This window comes from Drosophila serrata, unplaced genomic scaffold (genome assembly GCF_035046125.1).
Source record: "Drosophila serrata isolate PLE 108 unplaced genomic scaffold, ASM3504612v1 contig_334, whole genome shotgun sequence".
NCBI lineage: Eukaryota > Metazoa > Arthropoda > Insecta > Diptera > Drosophilidae > Drosophila > Drosophila serrata.
The window spans coordinates 2,051,036-2,065,147 of NW_028257232.1; the positions used below are offsets into that span (position 1 = coordinate 2,051,036).

Below are 14,112 nucleotides of genomic sequence, written 5' to 3' on the forward strand. Positions count from 1 at the left end.
CTGATCAAGAATATACATACATACATATGTACATATATAATTTATATGGTCGGAAATTACTCTTGACTGGGTAGCAAGAGCTTTCCATAGAAATAGATAGAGTGTTCTGCAGTAAAAAAGTTCAAGATCTCTCTTCCTAATTCTTGCGAATACGTAGGAATTATCAGCAAAATATTGGTTGCTATTTAATTCAAGCCATTCCATTCTAATGATTAGTCGGAGTCTGGCTGTTTAATATAATGGAGAGGAAATCGCTTCTGCTAGATCTTATGACAATGCTAACTCTGCTAACTAAGGCGAATGGATTCGTCGTAAGGACTTTGATGGCTGTGAAGGATTCAAGTGTGGAGCAGGAACACAATGTAGCCAGTAATACGTGGCCCATCGTGGGCTCCATGCTAATCATAATTACATTAATTATTCTTTACTACACCATCTCTCGGAAGCTACGGCATATGGCGGACATCAGTGTTAAGCTTCCGGATTTTTGTTTAGAGGATAATCTAACTAACATCAATCGTACAAGTGAAGAGGAGATGCTAGTAGCTGCAATCTAAATTTGACTGGTTTAAGACTATTTATTAAAATATTTTGTATACTAGAAAAATTAAAAATAATTGAAAATTTAATAAATTAAAATATAAACAGAAACACAAAATGTTACTTTTATTAAATTTTAAAGCATAACAAATTCAAATTAAAACCTTGTCAACTTCTCGGATTCATATTTTCCCGGAAAATGCGGTTCTTAAAACAGCATAGGGCGTTTCAGAATAAAAATGACATGCTTATCTTATGTACTTACCACAAACAAATGTAGACTATAAATCATTTAGAGTAAAAATATATGTAACATAAACATATGTTCCATACATTTGTATGTATTTTTAGGAACCTAAATATATAGACACTTTAAAACACAGTTTTAAGAAATCGATTATTTATTTTTTATTATAGTATCTCGAGTTCAAATTGCCGTTGCCACACTGTGATTAGAGTTGCATCTTTTCTTCGTTTGAAAATATAAAAAAAGATATGCAAGTGAGAGCGAGTGGCAAATTGTACGAGAATAGAGAATTTTATTTAAATTTAAACTTCCCGCTCGAGAAATACTAAACGTGTGTCGTCAGAATCTCCTAACGCCATCCAACTTTCTAGTATTTTTGATTTCGTGTCGTGTACTAAAAGAATATCGATAGTGCATAAACATCGATTATTGAAAACTATCTAAACATCGATAGGATCGATAGCTAATAGTTTGCCACCACTAATGTGAAAACCCGTGAGTTTTTTTGCATTTAATAAATCCCCTCTGAGCTCCGAGCCCGTGGAACCGTGAATAGTCAATAAATTGATTGGCAATCGAACCAGCGCCCCTTCCGTTCACAGTGACCGCGAGTGCAGCGAGAGTGCAGAGATCAATCGAATCGAAATAAAGTCGCAAAGGTAATTCGAAAGATGGGCGTGCGAAGCCAACGAGCAAAGAAAATGGCGTAATCACGCACTCGCAGACCCCAAAAGCAGCCGAAAGGCAAGCCACAAACGCAACGCAAACGGAATCCCAATCCACGAAACCCAAATCGGCCAGTCAGCAGTACTTTAAAACGAAAAAACGAGCCACAAGAGCGTGAAAAAGTGAAAAAAGTGTGGGCCAAGCAGTGCTTTTTGTGTGCTGCAGCCATATTTGTTCCGTGAAAATGAAAACGATACACACACACACAGGCAGTACGTACGGTACGGGACGGGTATATAGGCAATACATACATAAAGGCAGCAAACAGTGTGTGTGCAAAGCAAAGAATTAACTGAAAAAAAGAATCACCTCTTCGTTTCGGATCGTATCTTCGTCCCGTTGTTCGCAAACAGAGGCAATTTCATTTCATTTCTGCTGTGCTGTATTCCGTTTTGTTCAGTTCAGTTCATTTCCAACGCGATTCTCGATTCTCGTTCAACGTTCTTTGGTACATAGCTGCATATACATGAACACACGCACGTACAGACGTACTTATATATGTATGTACACATGTACTTTCAATATCGACGATGGCATCACAAAAACACGACGCGCACAAACACGCACGAAACATACATACATACATAGACTCGGACAGCGATTGTGAGTGTGAGTGCCCGCTTGTATGTATGCGGGACGGACTGGTTGTGTTGTTGTACATAACGGAGAGTTGAACACATAAGGGCTGGCTGGCTCAATATAGAAGCAAAAGCATGTGGCTGCGCTGCCAGCGCCGCTGCCTGCAGCGCGGAAGGGATTTTATTACGTCGGTTCAGTCGCTGGGTTCGTTTTATATTTTTGGATATTTACACATGTCCATATGCATGTCGCCCTCAACTCCCTCCCCATCGTCTGCATCGTCTCCCCCACATGCATCTTGCTCGCCGCGGCGTCTCTTTCGCTCTCTGTGTGCATGTGCGTGTGTGTGTGTGAGTGCAACGTAACGGGAAACTGACGACTGCAACGTTAAAACCATAACGTGAAACCGTAATGGGGCGCGGGTGAGGCAGTGGAAGAGGGAGCATCCCCCCCGCAAAGCGTAAAACGAACAAAAACAAATCACGCAGGGCGTCACAGTCGCGGCCATAAAAACAGTGTCGACGCGTTACAAAACGGGACAAAATGTGCCAATGAAAGCCAGTGAACACTAGTAAAAATCACGGAAAATTCCTCATTAAACTGAATCACAAAATAAAAAACGAAGAAACAGTGAATTTGAACGAACGTGTATATGAACATTTCCCTGACATGACTCAATTGCTTAAAATGTGATTAGTCAGCAGCAGCAGTCTCAAAAGATCCCGGAGTTCAGAGACTTATCAAGGGCATTTGATTAGATTGTGTGTAGCACATATACAGACAAAGCCCTCTTACAAAAACCGAGCGAAAAGCGTTGGAAAAAACTCTGCTTTTTTAGGCCTGCCAGCAGCATTCCAAGGGCTTCGAACTGCTGGCAACCAGCATCGAAAAATCGAAAAGAGCTTGCTGCTTCTCTGGCTGTAGTTTCCCCCTCAAGTACAACCAGTTTCTTGTTTTGTTTCTGTCTTTGTCTCTTTTTTTTTTTGGCCGAACACAAGGCCAAAGTTCACGCAGCGCCAAACAATGGTTCTCGGAGCATTTGCGAGCTTATCTTATCATGTGAGTTGAGAATTCGCAGAGCAGCAGCCCAACTATCAATCAGTGCCGGGCGACTGCGAATGCTATCTCTCTGCGGCTGCAACTCCGACCGAACTCCACTTTCCACTGCTAACTTCTCCGGTGATTGCGCAGAGGAATGTGAAATAATCTAATCGGATCGGAAAATGTGTATGGAAAATGCTGTGCCATCGATTGAAGCCAGAAGTATGAGTAGCACTTGTGTTCTCCGCAAATTGTAGAAAGCTGTCCGCCGTCAGGCCGCCACAATGATAATTAGAAAACTTGGCAAAACAGTTGACCAAACCACGGATTCAGGTTTCAATTTCCCAGCTTCCAAGAAGTTTTGTCAATTTATTGGGTAACACGCCAGTCTCAATAATAGTCACCTTTTTGCCATTATACTAATAATTACTGGATGTTAAAACAAAGGCCGTCCGTCTGGGTTTAATGACTTTATTGGCCGTAAACCAATCTGAAAAATATTTTAAAGGTAATACACGCCTTTTTTGTTTAATGTTTACAAAAACTTTCTTATTGTCTTATTTGTCAAATTGTAAAACGGGATGGGCCGAATCAAACGACAATATCATATAGCTGAAATATGAACTCTAGGTTCAGTCAGAAGCTTGAAACGCAGTGAAGGAGTCATTTCCGATTTATATTTATATATTTTCTTGATCAGGATCAACAGGCGAATCTTTCTAGACATGTTTGAAAGAAAATACATTTCTGTTAATTTTTTATTCAAAATTTTATAAGGGGTTACATCGTTAAAAATTTCAAAAAATTCCAAAAATTTGAGGTTTTAAACTGAGTATGCAGATTTGTTAACCTATTAAAAACTAACATAGGAGAACTTTTCGAATTAAAATTAATGCATTTTTGGCTTAGTTATGATATTTGAAAAACTGTGATTTTTCCAAAAAAGGAAATCATAAAAAAGTATAGAGGGGTTGCCTTCCAGAACTTGGCTTCTTTTTTCCTTCTTGTGTCTTAGTCTTTTCTACTTTTAAAACTATTTCACTTTATATCCTAAACAATTTCGCATCAGCTTCTTGGTCATGCAGTTTATATCTTTAGATATAGATAAAAAATACTCTTTTATTTGATCTGAAATTGAACGTTAAGGCTCAACTGAACATTGAGAAAGTGAATTTATTTAATGATGGTTTTATGTTAGGTTTTACAAGATTTTGCATAGAATTTCATCAATCAATTATAAACAACTAAAAGTATAATTATTAAATTTATTTACAAGCAATTAAGAAGTATGTACACAAGTATAAGTTTTATAGAAATTCAAATTTCTATTGTCGAAATTCCGGGTGCTTCTTAAGATCATAATTTCTCATCGAATTTCACAACACTTCAATTTGCTGATTCATGCCGTATGGGTTTCTTCTTGGCAAAAATGCTGTATTAGTTCGAAGGTCTTTTCCGTTGAACTTTCGACCCGCTGACCAGGCTTGCGACCGGAGAAACTTTTGCCCCAACCAAGGCAGGCCAGGCAGGCGGGGAGCAGTTTCCAGGCACACACAGCTGCAGCAGTTTCGATCGGAGAGCGACCGAGTTTGTTGCAGCAATCGCACACACACACACACACAGCCCTTCGGTTGACACAGCCACAGGAGCATTCACATCCATAGCAGCTACATCCTGCGTCCTGCCGCGACGACAGCAACCCCGCACATACACCCAGATACATACATACGTTTGCAGCAGCAGCAGCAGCTTTCTTCCCTTAGTCGAATCGAAAAACTCGATTTTCATCCCCGTGGCGAGCTGAATTTAGTTTTAATTTCATTACAGGCCAGGCAAGGGCGACGGCAAAGGGCGAGAGCGGTGGGAAAAACATGCGTATTAAAGTCGCCGTCGCCTGAAAAGGCCATAACGTAGGGCTGAAATTCATTCGGGGCGATTAGATATAGATATAGATATATTATAGGTGCGGGATTTCTGCCCAGACGGTAGTGTGGGGATTATGAATGGGGGGAGCGATGTGCGTGCGCGTTGTCGCCGGAATCGGAATCAGAATCAAAATAAGAGTCGTCATAGCCAGAGTCAGATGATAACGCCCAATACATACACGTACTGCCCGCACCCGTAACAATAACCATTCCATTCCCATATACTAGCTGGGTAATCTCCGCCTGGGATGGGGCCGCAGCCTTATCGCTGTGCTGGGTTTGCAAAGAATGAAAAAAAAAAACCATACGCTGGGAACCTATTTTTGGCCTGCCAATCGCAAAACAATTCTCTGCAGGATTTGCAACACCTGCCAGCTTCATATATTCTCTTGGCCATCTTTTGTGCCAGTGCACTTTTGACATTCCCCACACCCAACCACTTGTTTCCCAAAGAAAAGAAATGAAGAAGAGAAAGAAAAGGAAACGAAACCAAACGAAACGAAAAACAAAAGGTAAACAGCCGGAGAAGTAAAGACCTGCTGGCGAAAACCCGAAAATTGCAAATACTGCAAATTTCCAAAAAAAAATATTCACACACACTCTTAATAGGATATGTGTGTGTGTGGAGTATGCGTGTGCTCCCATTTCGGTTTAGGGAATATACACTTGAAAGAGACCCTTTCTTCTACACTGAAAAGGGACCTGAAATCCGAGCACATCTCGGAACATCTGTTCAGAAACGGACGTCGACGTCTTGTTGTGTTTTGTGTGTTGATTTCACCAGCCGAAAAATATTGAATACATGCTGCTGATGCAGTCAATATATATATACACTCGCTGGAGATACATGCACACACAATGCAAAGTGTGAAACAAGACTCTTTTCTCACATACCTGCTTTTTATTTTATTCCAGGTAAATCGACGTCGACGACAGCGGAATACCTAAGAGCCACACGGCCACAGAGAGCGACAGAATAAAGAAACAAGGAAACATTTGCACGCCAGCGGAGCAACTGCACCAGCCAGAGCCAGCGACAAGAAAAACCACTTCAACAAAAGAGGATAACATACTGGAAGTGCTCCAGCACACACACACACACACACACACACCGGCCAGGCCAGCATACACACCATACCATACACACAACGCTCGCTTGTTGTACGTGCCCGACGACGGTGGGAAAGTAAACCGACATCTTTTTACGAGCGCCGAGAGTTTTGCAATCAGAAGAAGTCGGAGAGCCGAGGCGATCGGGCAGCCCTTTGATAAGAGAGAGAGAGAGCAGGCAGGCACGGTGACGCGGCGGCGCAGAGGAACGAAAGAGAAGAAGGAGAGGAACAGGTTGCCAAGTCGAACGCGCAACGAATTTGGAAATCGAGTCAGCCAGCCAGCCAGCCGAAAGTGCGTGAGCGTGTTCGCTTCGTAGCTTCGTAACATAGAGACCCGAAACCCGGACTTGCATTTAGCCCAGCCCAACAGCCAACCAGCAACTTGAAGGGTTCCAAACCCCGAAAATCCATGAGCAGCAGCTGAGCCAGCGGCGCGCAGCTGAAACGGAAACCGCACTAAGACCTCAGACTTTAGAGCCGCAAAGACACACTTACTCACAGCCACTCCAAATGAAAACGCTAGTGCTCAGTCCAGACGACCTGCAGAACTTCAACAAGTTCATCTATGACCCCAAATCGGCGGCCCAACTGGCTGCCAGTGCGGGCGCCATTGGAGCAGCAGCGGCGGCGGCTGCAGCCGTACATGGCCCACCCGTAGGAGCGGGCACCACAGTCCAGCTGCTCCAGGGTGGAGTAGGCAACGGTATTACTGTCAATCCCGGTGTAGTGCCCGTCTCCGTGCCCGTACCCACCAGCACAGCCAGCAGTGCCAATAACCTTATGGCCCTGCACTACTACCTGAAGCATCCGGGCATCCAGCAGATGCCCATTCCACAGCAACAGCAGCAGCACCAACAGCAGCAACAGCACCACCAGCAGCACCAGCAACAGTTGCTGGCCCAGTCGCAGACGCAGCTGAAGCAGCTGCAGCTCAAGCAGCCAACAATCCACCAGCACCAGCAGCACATTAGCTACCATCACCACCATCCGTACTACCAGCAGCAACCGCAGCAGCAGCAGCAGGCGCCACCGCCACAGCCGCAGCCTCTCAAGAGTCAGCAGCCACAATCGCACCTGCCCGTGCATGCCCTCAACCAGAACTCAAACTTCTCGGCAGCCAGCTCGAGTACGGGCGGCACTGCCTCCAGCCATGCGCCCACCCAACAGTCGAACGGATCCAGCGTCTCGCCCACCATTGTGTCCCGGGTAGCGGCGGTTGGTGCTCCTAGCAGCAGCAATATTGCAGCGGCCGCAAATGCGCTCTTACGCGCTTCAGCCGCCTCTGTCGCTCCAAGCTCATCCGCCTCCTCGTCCTCATCGTCTTCATCATCCGCGTCGTCGAGCTCCTCGTCCAGCAGCTCTTCCTCCAGCGCTAGCAGCTCAGCGAACTGTGCCAAGAAGCTTAAAACGGAGCCAGTGCTGTCGCAGTACAATCAAACGGAGCGCCTCAACTTCGCCAACACGTACATTGTGTGGAGCGAGGAGCATTGGCGGCGAGTGGTGTTCCATGACGAGCGCCGGTTCAATTTGGACGGACCTGATGGCTTCTCCTATTATTTCCACGATTTGCGCAACTACGAGCGCACGCTGTCGCAACGGCCACGCGGCAACTCTGTGTACATCTACCTGATGGTCTGCGTCGGCGGAGCCCTGCATCTGGAGGTGTCGTCGGCCAAGCAGCGACCAGAGTCGTGCATCGAGGCAATCATGAGGGAGCGACCGAATATTGTCACGAAACTGGGCGGCAGCACTGAGTTTGTCCTGCAGGATCACAACTGGATGTCGCACGCCCTGCCCACCGCCCAGGATCTGCTGAATGCCGAGGGGTTGAAGACACAAAAGTGGCCGACCATTGCGCACGATCTGAACATCATGGAGAACGTGTGGGGCTGGCTCATCCGCGAGGTGTTCGACGGCGGTAGGAAGTTTTCTCGCAAGGACGACTTGATTTTCCGCATCAAGGAGGCGTGGTCCCGCCTGCCTCTTGACCTGATCACCAACCTGTACAGCACGCTGCCGGAACGGATCACGGAGCTCTATTACACGCAGGGCGTCTACACGAATTGTTGACAGCGGCGGCAGCAGCAGCAGCAGCAGCAGCAGCATATGGAGGGAGCAGCAAGTGGTTCGGGTCACGCCAGGCAGAGGAGGCGAGATTGCGTCCGAGGAGAACCTCAGGAGCCAGCATCCGCTGGAGGAGACCCGAAAACGATGGAAGCAAATCTTTATATACAATTTAACTTAACTTTTTGTGTATAGCTTTAAGATGTGCGCGCAACGGCGGAGCGTGGCTAACAGGACTTGGACCTTAGACTCGGGACTGAAGGCAAGAAAGACAGACAGAGACGAACGGAGGGACGGATGGACCGACCTGGGTTATAAGTTATATCAAGTTTTTTAGTTATTTAACAAATTTACGAAAGAGAAAATAGAAACAGCAACACGATACACACATCGTGTGGCCATATCGCTTTGTAATTAGTGTTTTCCCCCCACCCACACCTAACTCTATCCCCCCATAAAGCCCTCTTAATTATTAAGCCTTAGTTTAAGTTGTCGTTTTCCTTTATCCCCCCGCTATTAAGTACATTTATATACAAATATATTAGTTACAAACCATTTTATTTGAGCCCCCAACTCTCCTTTGTTGATTGTTTTTTAGAGGTAGACACAAACAGAACAAAATTGATAAATGCCAAGTTAGCAGCGAGCAGAGGACATAAACAAAATGAATGAACACTGTAACTAAAACTAAAGTATTATTTTAAGGCATAGTTTTTGTTGTAGCAAATTACTGAGAACGAGAATCCTTACACAGACACACTCAAAGGAAGAACGAGCGAATCCTATCATGTAAAATTGTTTACGAAAGAACAGAAACGGAAATTATGATTAAACTAATTATCAATGTAATTAATACATATTTAACGAGAGAAACCAATAACAAGCTGAAGGAAGAAGAGCAAAGGCAACTTAGAGTTAATGTGTAAGATCAAAATAAAACAAAACAAAAACGAAAGCAAAAGCAACTAACTGGAGAGCGTATAGTAGAGACGTAGAGAACGATGAAATCATGCTGAATAAACACTCGACACTCCTTCGAACCCCCAACCAAATCCGAAACCTCCGATCCCCAACTCGAACGCATGTTTCCTAGGCAGCTAAGAGGGAGACACAGACTACCTACGACTCTGAACCACAGACAACTTGATAGTACGCCATATTATGGTTTTACGTACGCACCCAATACTTAGCAATACAATTGAACTGAACAAATGCCAGGCACTGGGCGAGTGCGAGCGCAACTCTAATCTGTAGAATACTGGAGCCACTATGAAAGTATCCTTGAAATAAAATGCAAACTATAATAATATACAACTCAAAGTATCTCTCACTCTATCTCTGTCTCCTCTCACGTGTTATATGCGATTGAATGTGATTTCCCCTTGTTTTCGCTTCTGCAACATCATCTTTATACCATGCATATACAACATATACAAACAAGGACAAGAAAAATCAACAAGAAATGGAATTATTATGATTAATTATTAAATCGAGAAATGCAATTACCAATAAAAACTACCAGCAGATACGTAAAGAATACGAAAAACCCCTCTTGTTTTCTTGGGTTCGAGTAAAATCTTTATTAAAAACGTTTAAAATGGGGCTTTCCTGTATACATGTATAATACTTGCTGTCTAATTATATATTTGTATACTTCGTATATAAAATATGTATATATATATATATATATATAATCTATTTGGTCTATTGGCACGGCAAAAGCGGTATGGAATTGTGTAAATATTTGTACCTTTTGCGTTTTAGTTAACAAATCAAAATTTGAATGGTTGAATATTGCGATCTCTTGAAATTTTAAAAAAGGATGCTCCAGATGGAGCATCAGAAGAATTCGTAGATAAAGCAAAAACTGCCATATAAATTTGATTGATAACGTAAAATTAGCAGAAAGTCTTTCTTTTAAATGCAAGTCTATATTCTAGGCACTTTAGTCTGTGGCATTCGTAGATCACTAGTTCTGGTTACTAATATTGTGTATTGTCGTCATAAATACATTAATTGTGCGTTACTGTCTTTGATCCTTTGTGCAGTTATATACTGGATAAATACTGTAGTCGGGGATTAATCGTTCCCTTATGAAATCACGCTGCGCACGCAGGTGGGACTGCAGAAGGGCATGTCCTGCTTTACGCAGAATCTACCACCGATCAGGGACTTGGAGCACTCGACGCCTGCGCACACGAAGCACTGGCCATGCCAGTGGATCTCGCCCCAGGCCACGCCTTGGTCTGCTGGCCCTATAGCCAGGCGACAGCGCTGGCAGGCGACGGCAAAGAAGCGATCGTAGCACTGCAGGCACAGCGGCATATTGGAGTTCTCGTCGGGAACGTACTGCTGGCCGGCCAGCGGCTCATCGCACTGATAGCAGCAGAAGTGCTTGATGTGGAAGGTAGCACCCTCAGCGGCGGTGTATTCCTTGGTGAAGATAAGCTCGTCGCAGGCGCGGCAGCGTGGAATCTTTAGCTTGATGGCCAAATCGCGTCCACAGTAAACTTGACCCTGGTGGAAGAAGTAAACCAAGTCGGCCAGCAGCTCACGGCATGTCTGGCACTTGAAGCAGCCCGGATGCCAGGCAATCTCCTTGCCAGCACGATCCGCTTTGACGGCTACCTCGCCATATGCAATGGGTTCGTTACAGTCGCGACACATGATGATGGGCTGGGGATCTGAAAATATAGGTATGAGGTAAATTCAATGTGTTGATGATGCAATTCAGTCTGGTGAAGGTGTCAAAATTCACAAAACATGACCAACCAAGCGATATACAAACAAATAATGCAAATAAACTAAAGATGCCATCATCCTGAGCTCACCTTTGCCCGCAGCGACCTCCTCTCCCTGCAGACGTAGCTGCTGGAACTGCTCCGGCATGCCGTAGCAACCTGGATACATGTTCATATCTTCAATGCCTGGAATGCTGGCGAATCTACCCTGATTGGCACTGAAATCTTCACTGGCATAGCCTGGCGTCGAGGGTTTCGAGTGGAAGCCAGAGTCACTGCTCTGGGACGTAGACAACTCGCCGAGAATGGGTTTCGGGTAGGAAATATCCCGACTGCCATTGGCCATATCAGCAAAGACCTTGTCGATATCTTCGAGCAATTGATTGTCGTCCAGAAGCCAGTCGTGTACTTGCTTCAGCGGCTGCAGCAACTGGCATTGGTCGTGACCAATGCCCTTGTCCTGCAGCGAGCGGAATAGCCGGTTGTAGTATGGAGCATTGGACACTGCCGATTGCAGCATGTTCCTGTCCACTCCCACGGACTGCAGTTGAGCCTTGGTGGATGGAGCTAGGCCTTTGAGTTCTGCGAGACTCGCTACCGCAGCTGGAATATTGGAAATAACCACCGCAGATGGAGCGCGCCCGGATCGGGCCTCCTGCAGCGCCTGCTTGAGAGGTTCTGCCTGGACAATCTGTGCAAAGACCGGATCGCGTTCGTAGTCAGTGTTGGCAGGCAGACCGCAATCGTAGACAACGGTGGAGACGCCACCGAACTTAACCCGCCGTATGGGTGTATCCTGGCGCATCTGGGTCCCAAATCTGGCATGCACGGGGTTCTTCAGCGGCAGCGGTGAGTTAAAAGGCGTGCCCGGTGAGGACTTCATGGGCGTAACTTGCTGCAGTGGCGTTGGGCAGATTGTATTGATATCTGCCTGGAACAGCGGATTGTTGACATACTCCTTGCGGAACTCGGCGATGGGTCCCAGCTTGGGATCCCGCGAGATGTTGAGGTTCTTTTCCTATTAAAAAAGGTTTTTAAATGTACTTTCGTATTTTATATACAAGCTAGCTTACCTGCAGCACACCCAGCACCTTATCATAGATCACACCATGGCTTACGAGGCTGTGCAGTGCCGGTTTGCTGATCCCCAGCAGCTTCTCTCTGGTCTGTGCCCGCAGAGCTCCGCCATTCTCCTCAAACTGAGCGGTTGAGTCCGACAGAGGCTCGGAGAAGGCCACCAGCAGCCTGGGTTGAGCACTGGCCGGACTGGCTAAGGCTTGCGCCACCTTGGGATTGGCCAACAATTCGTTTAGAGTGGCATCAGCAACGGGAGGTATACCCAAAATATGCCAGGACTTGGCTGCTGCCTGGGGCGCTATTGCAGCAACTGGAGTCACATGCTCCACCTGAGCGTGATTGAGACGATTGCCCAGGCGCACAACTACACCCTGTCCGACGCACTGCTCCCTTAGCCGCTGCACATACTGCTGCAGCTGGCGGGCCTCCGTTTCCGACAGTCCATCGCACAGAGCAGCATCCAAATCATGCGGCGGCACTTGCAACTCCAGCTGTTGTTTCCGCTTAATGGCTGCATCGCTGCCAGCCACTGGTATCTGGGCAGTGCCAAGCATCTCCATGTAGTCAGTGACCACGTCGGGAGCGGCATTCGGCGGCACCCACTCCAATTGAACTGGCTGGCTGGCCAACGCCTTGATTTTTATGTCTGCAAAGATATATCATTGATTATGGAGATCCAAACGACGTATTCCAGATTAATAAACAACTCACAAGCTGGTTTGGCCCTTATCTGGCCCAGAATCTCGAACTGTGCCCAACCGGGCGCGTCATCGTCCTCTGGACACGCGTGCTGGTTTTTTCTGCACTTGCAGTTGCGACACACCTTGCGCCAGAAGTGCAGGTCGAGTCCGGGACACTTATCCTTGCACTCCAAGCAAGGAGCGCCGGCTCCAGACTCGTGGCCCAGCTTGGAGCGCTTTAGCTGCTCGCGCCGGCTCTCCAGCTTCGATAGCCATTCGGGCGCCTTGGGCGTTTCCACGCAGGAGTTAGGGCTCTGGGCGGCGGACATTTCTTGGGAAATTTCCCGTTAAAGAGGCATGAAAAAACAAGAAATCGGAAACTAAACTCCGGATTAAATAGATACTTTGTCGGATTTTGTTATTTTCACATTTTCCAGCGCATTTCCAACATATGTATGTGGAATCAGCTAAAGTTTACATGCCAAGGTTCTGTTTAAACAACATTTTCAAGACCTTAGCCTTTGTTTTAAACGAATTTAATTAATTTTTTACCTAAAAATCACAACAAAGTTGCCACTGCGCGTCTGCCCAGCGGTTTGTTTTGCAAAAATACTATTTTTCTCAAAAATACAAGAAAAATACTGACTAAAAACTTATCGATATACACATTTCTTAAAAGGTACACCGAAAAAAATAAGTTATAAATTATCCAATTAAAATTACATTTGACAAAAAAATGCTTTGCTTGCTTTTACATATAATTATTATTTTATTAATTATTTAATTTTAATGATATACTCTTATAAAATTGATAAATAATTGGTAAAATTTGTTTCTACCAGACATTGCTAGATCGACTCGCATGTTTTTTTATTTATAGGATCAGAAATTACTCGTTCTCGGAGTTACTGACTAAAATTATATTCCCCTGCAAGAGTATAAAACTGAAGCAACAATGGTTCACAAAAGATTAAAGAATCAGTGATAAAATAATGCTGGTTATAAGGCACAGCCTCTAAAATCGTATTGAATGAATCTAAAACGTTAAAATAAAATATATTTTTATAAGATAATGATGAAATTACAGACGCTTTCCTTTATTGAGCGTTCACTGTACCAGAAGCCGCCATGGTATGGTATTTTCCTACGACCCGCCTTTTTGCGCTTCATTGGCTCGGTCACACTGTTCGGTATTGTTTTTTTCGCCAATTGCAGTTTTTTCGCAACATTTTAAATTGAAAGCAAGAATCGAAAAGGCCCTTAACAGTGGTAATAATCTAGTGTAGACTCGTGCAAAGTTATCTTGCATGCGAAAAACCGCGAAACTCCCGCTGTTCGCAAAACGGCAGAGCAACAAAAAGCGTTCGATGCAATTTCGCA

The 14,112-nt window shown here is 45.0% G+C and overlaps 2 protein-coding genes across 5 annotated transcripts; one reads left to right on the top strand and one right to left on the bottom strand.

The window, feature by feature from the left end:
- Positions 1–1,214: 1,214 nt before the first annotated feature.
- Positions 1,215–9,780, top strand: LOC110180051 (uncharacterized). Of its 2 annotated transcripts, none has more exons than XM_020947672.2 (2): positions 1,215–1,446; positions 5,974–9,780. In XM_020947672.2, the coding sequence occupies exon 2, from the start codon at positions 6,681–6,683 to the stop codon at positions 8,238–8,240; it is 1,560 nt and encodes a 519-aa protein (XP_020803331.1). In that variant the 5' UTR covers positions 1,215–1,446; positions 5,974–6,680; the 3' UTR covers positions 8,241–9,780. The 2 variants fall into 2 exon arrangements, with proteins under 2 accessions (XP_020803331.1, XP_086694051.1); XM_086837925.1 differs by having other exon boundaries at positions 1,249–1,725.
- A 9-nt stretch (positions 9,781–9,789) lies between these two features.
- On the bottom strand, positions 9,790–13,411 carry Tes (testin LIM domain protein). 3 transcript variants are annotated; one of them, XM_020947671.2, is made up of 5 exons: positions 13,285–13,411; positions 12,764–13,112; positions 12,049–12,698; positions 11,066–11,993; positions 9,790–10,918 (listed from the first exon to the last, which is right to left on the bottom strand). In XM_020947671.2, exons 2-5 carry the CDS (start codon positions 13,059–13,061, stop codon positions 10,326–10,328), a joined length of 2,469 nt encoding a protein of 822 aa, XP_020803330.2. In that variant the 5' UTR covers positions 13,062–13,112; positions 13,285–13,411; the 3' UTR covers positions 9,790–10,325. The 3 variants fall into 3 exon arrangements, with proteins under 3 accessions (XP_020803330.2, XP_086694011.1, XP_086694010.1); XM_086837885.1 differs by having other exon boundaries at positions 12,764–13,221; positions 13,285–13,410; XM_086837884.1 differs by having other exon boundaries at positions 12,764–13,346.
- Positions 13,412–14,112: the final 701 nt, after the last annotated feature.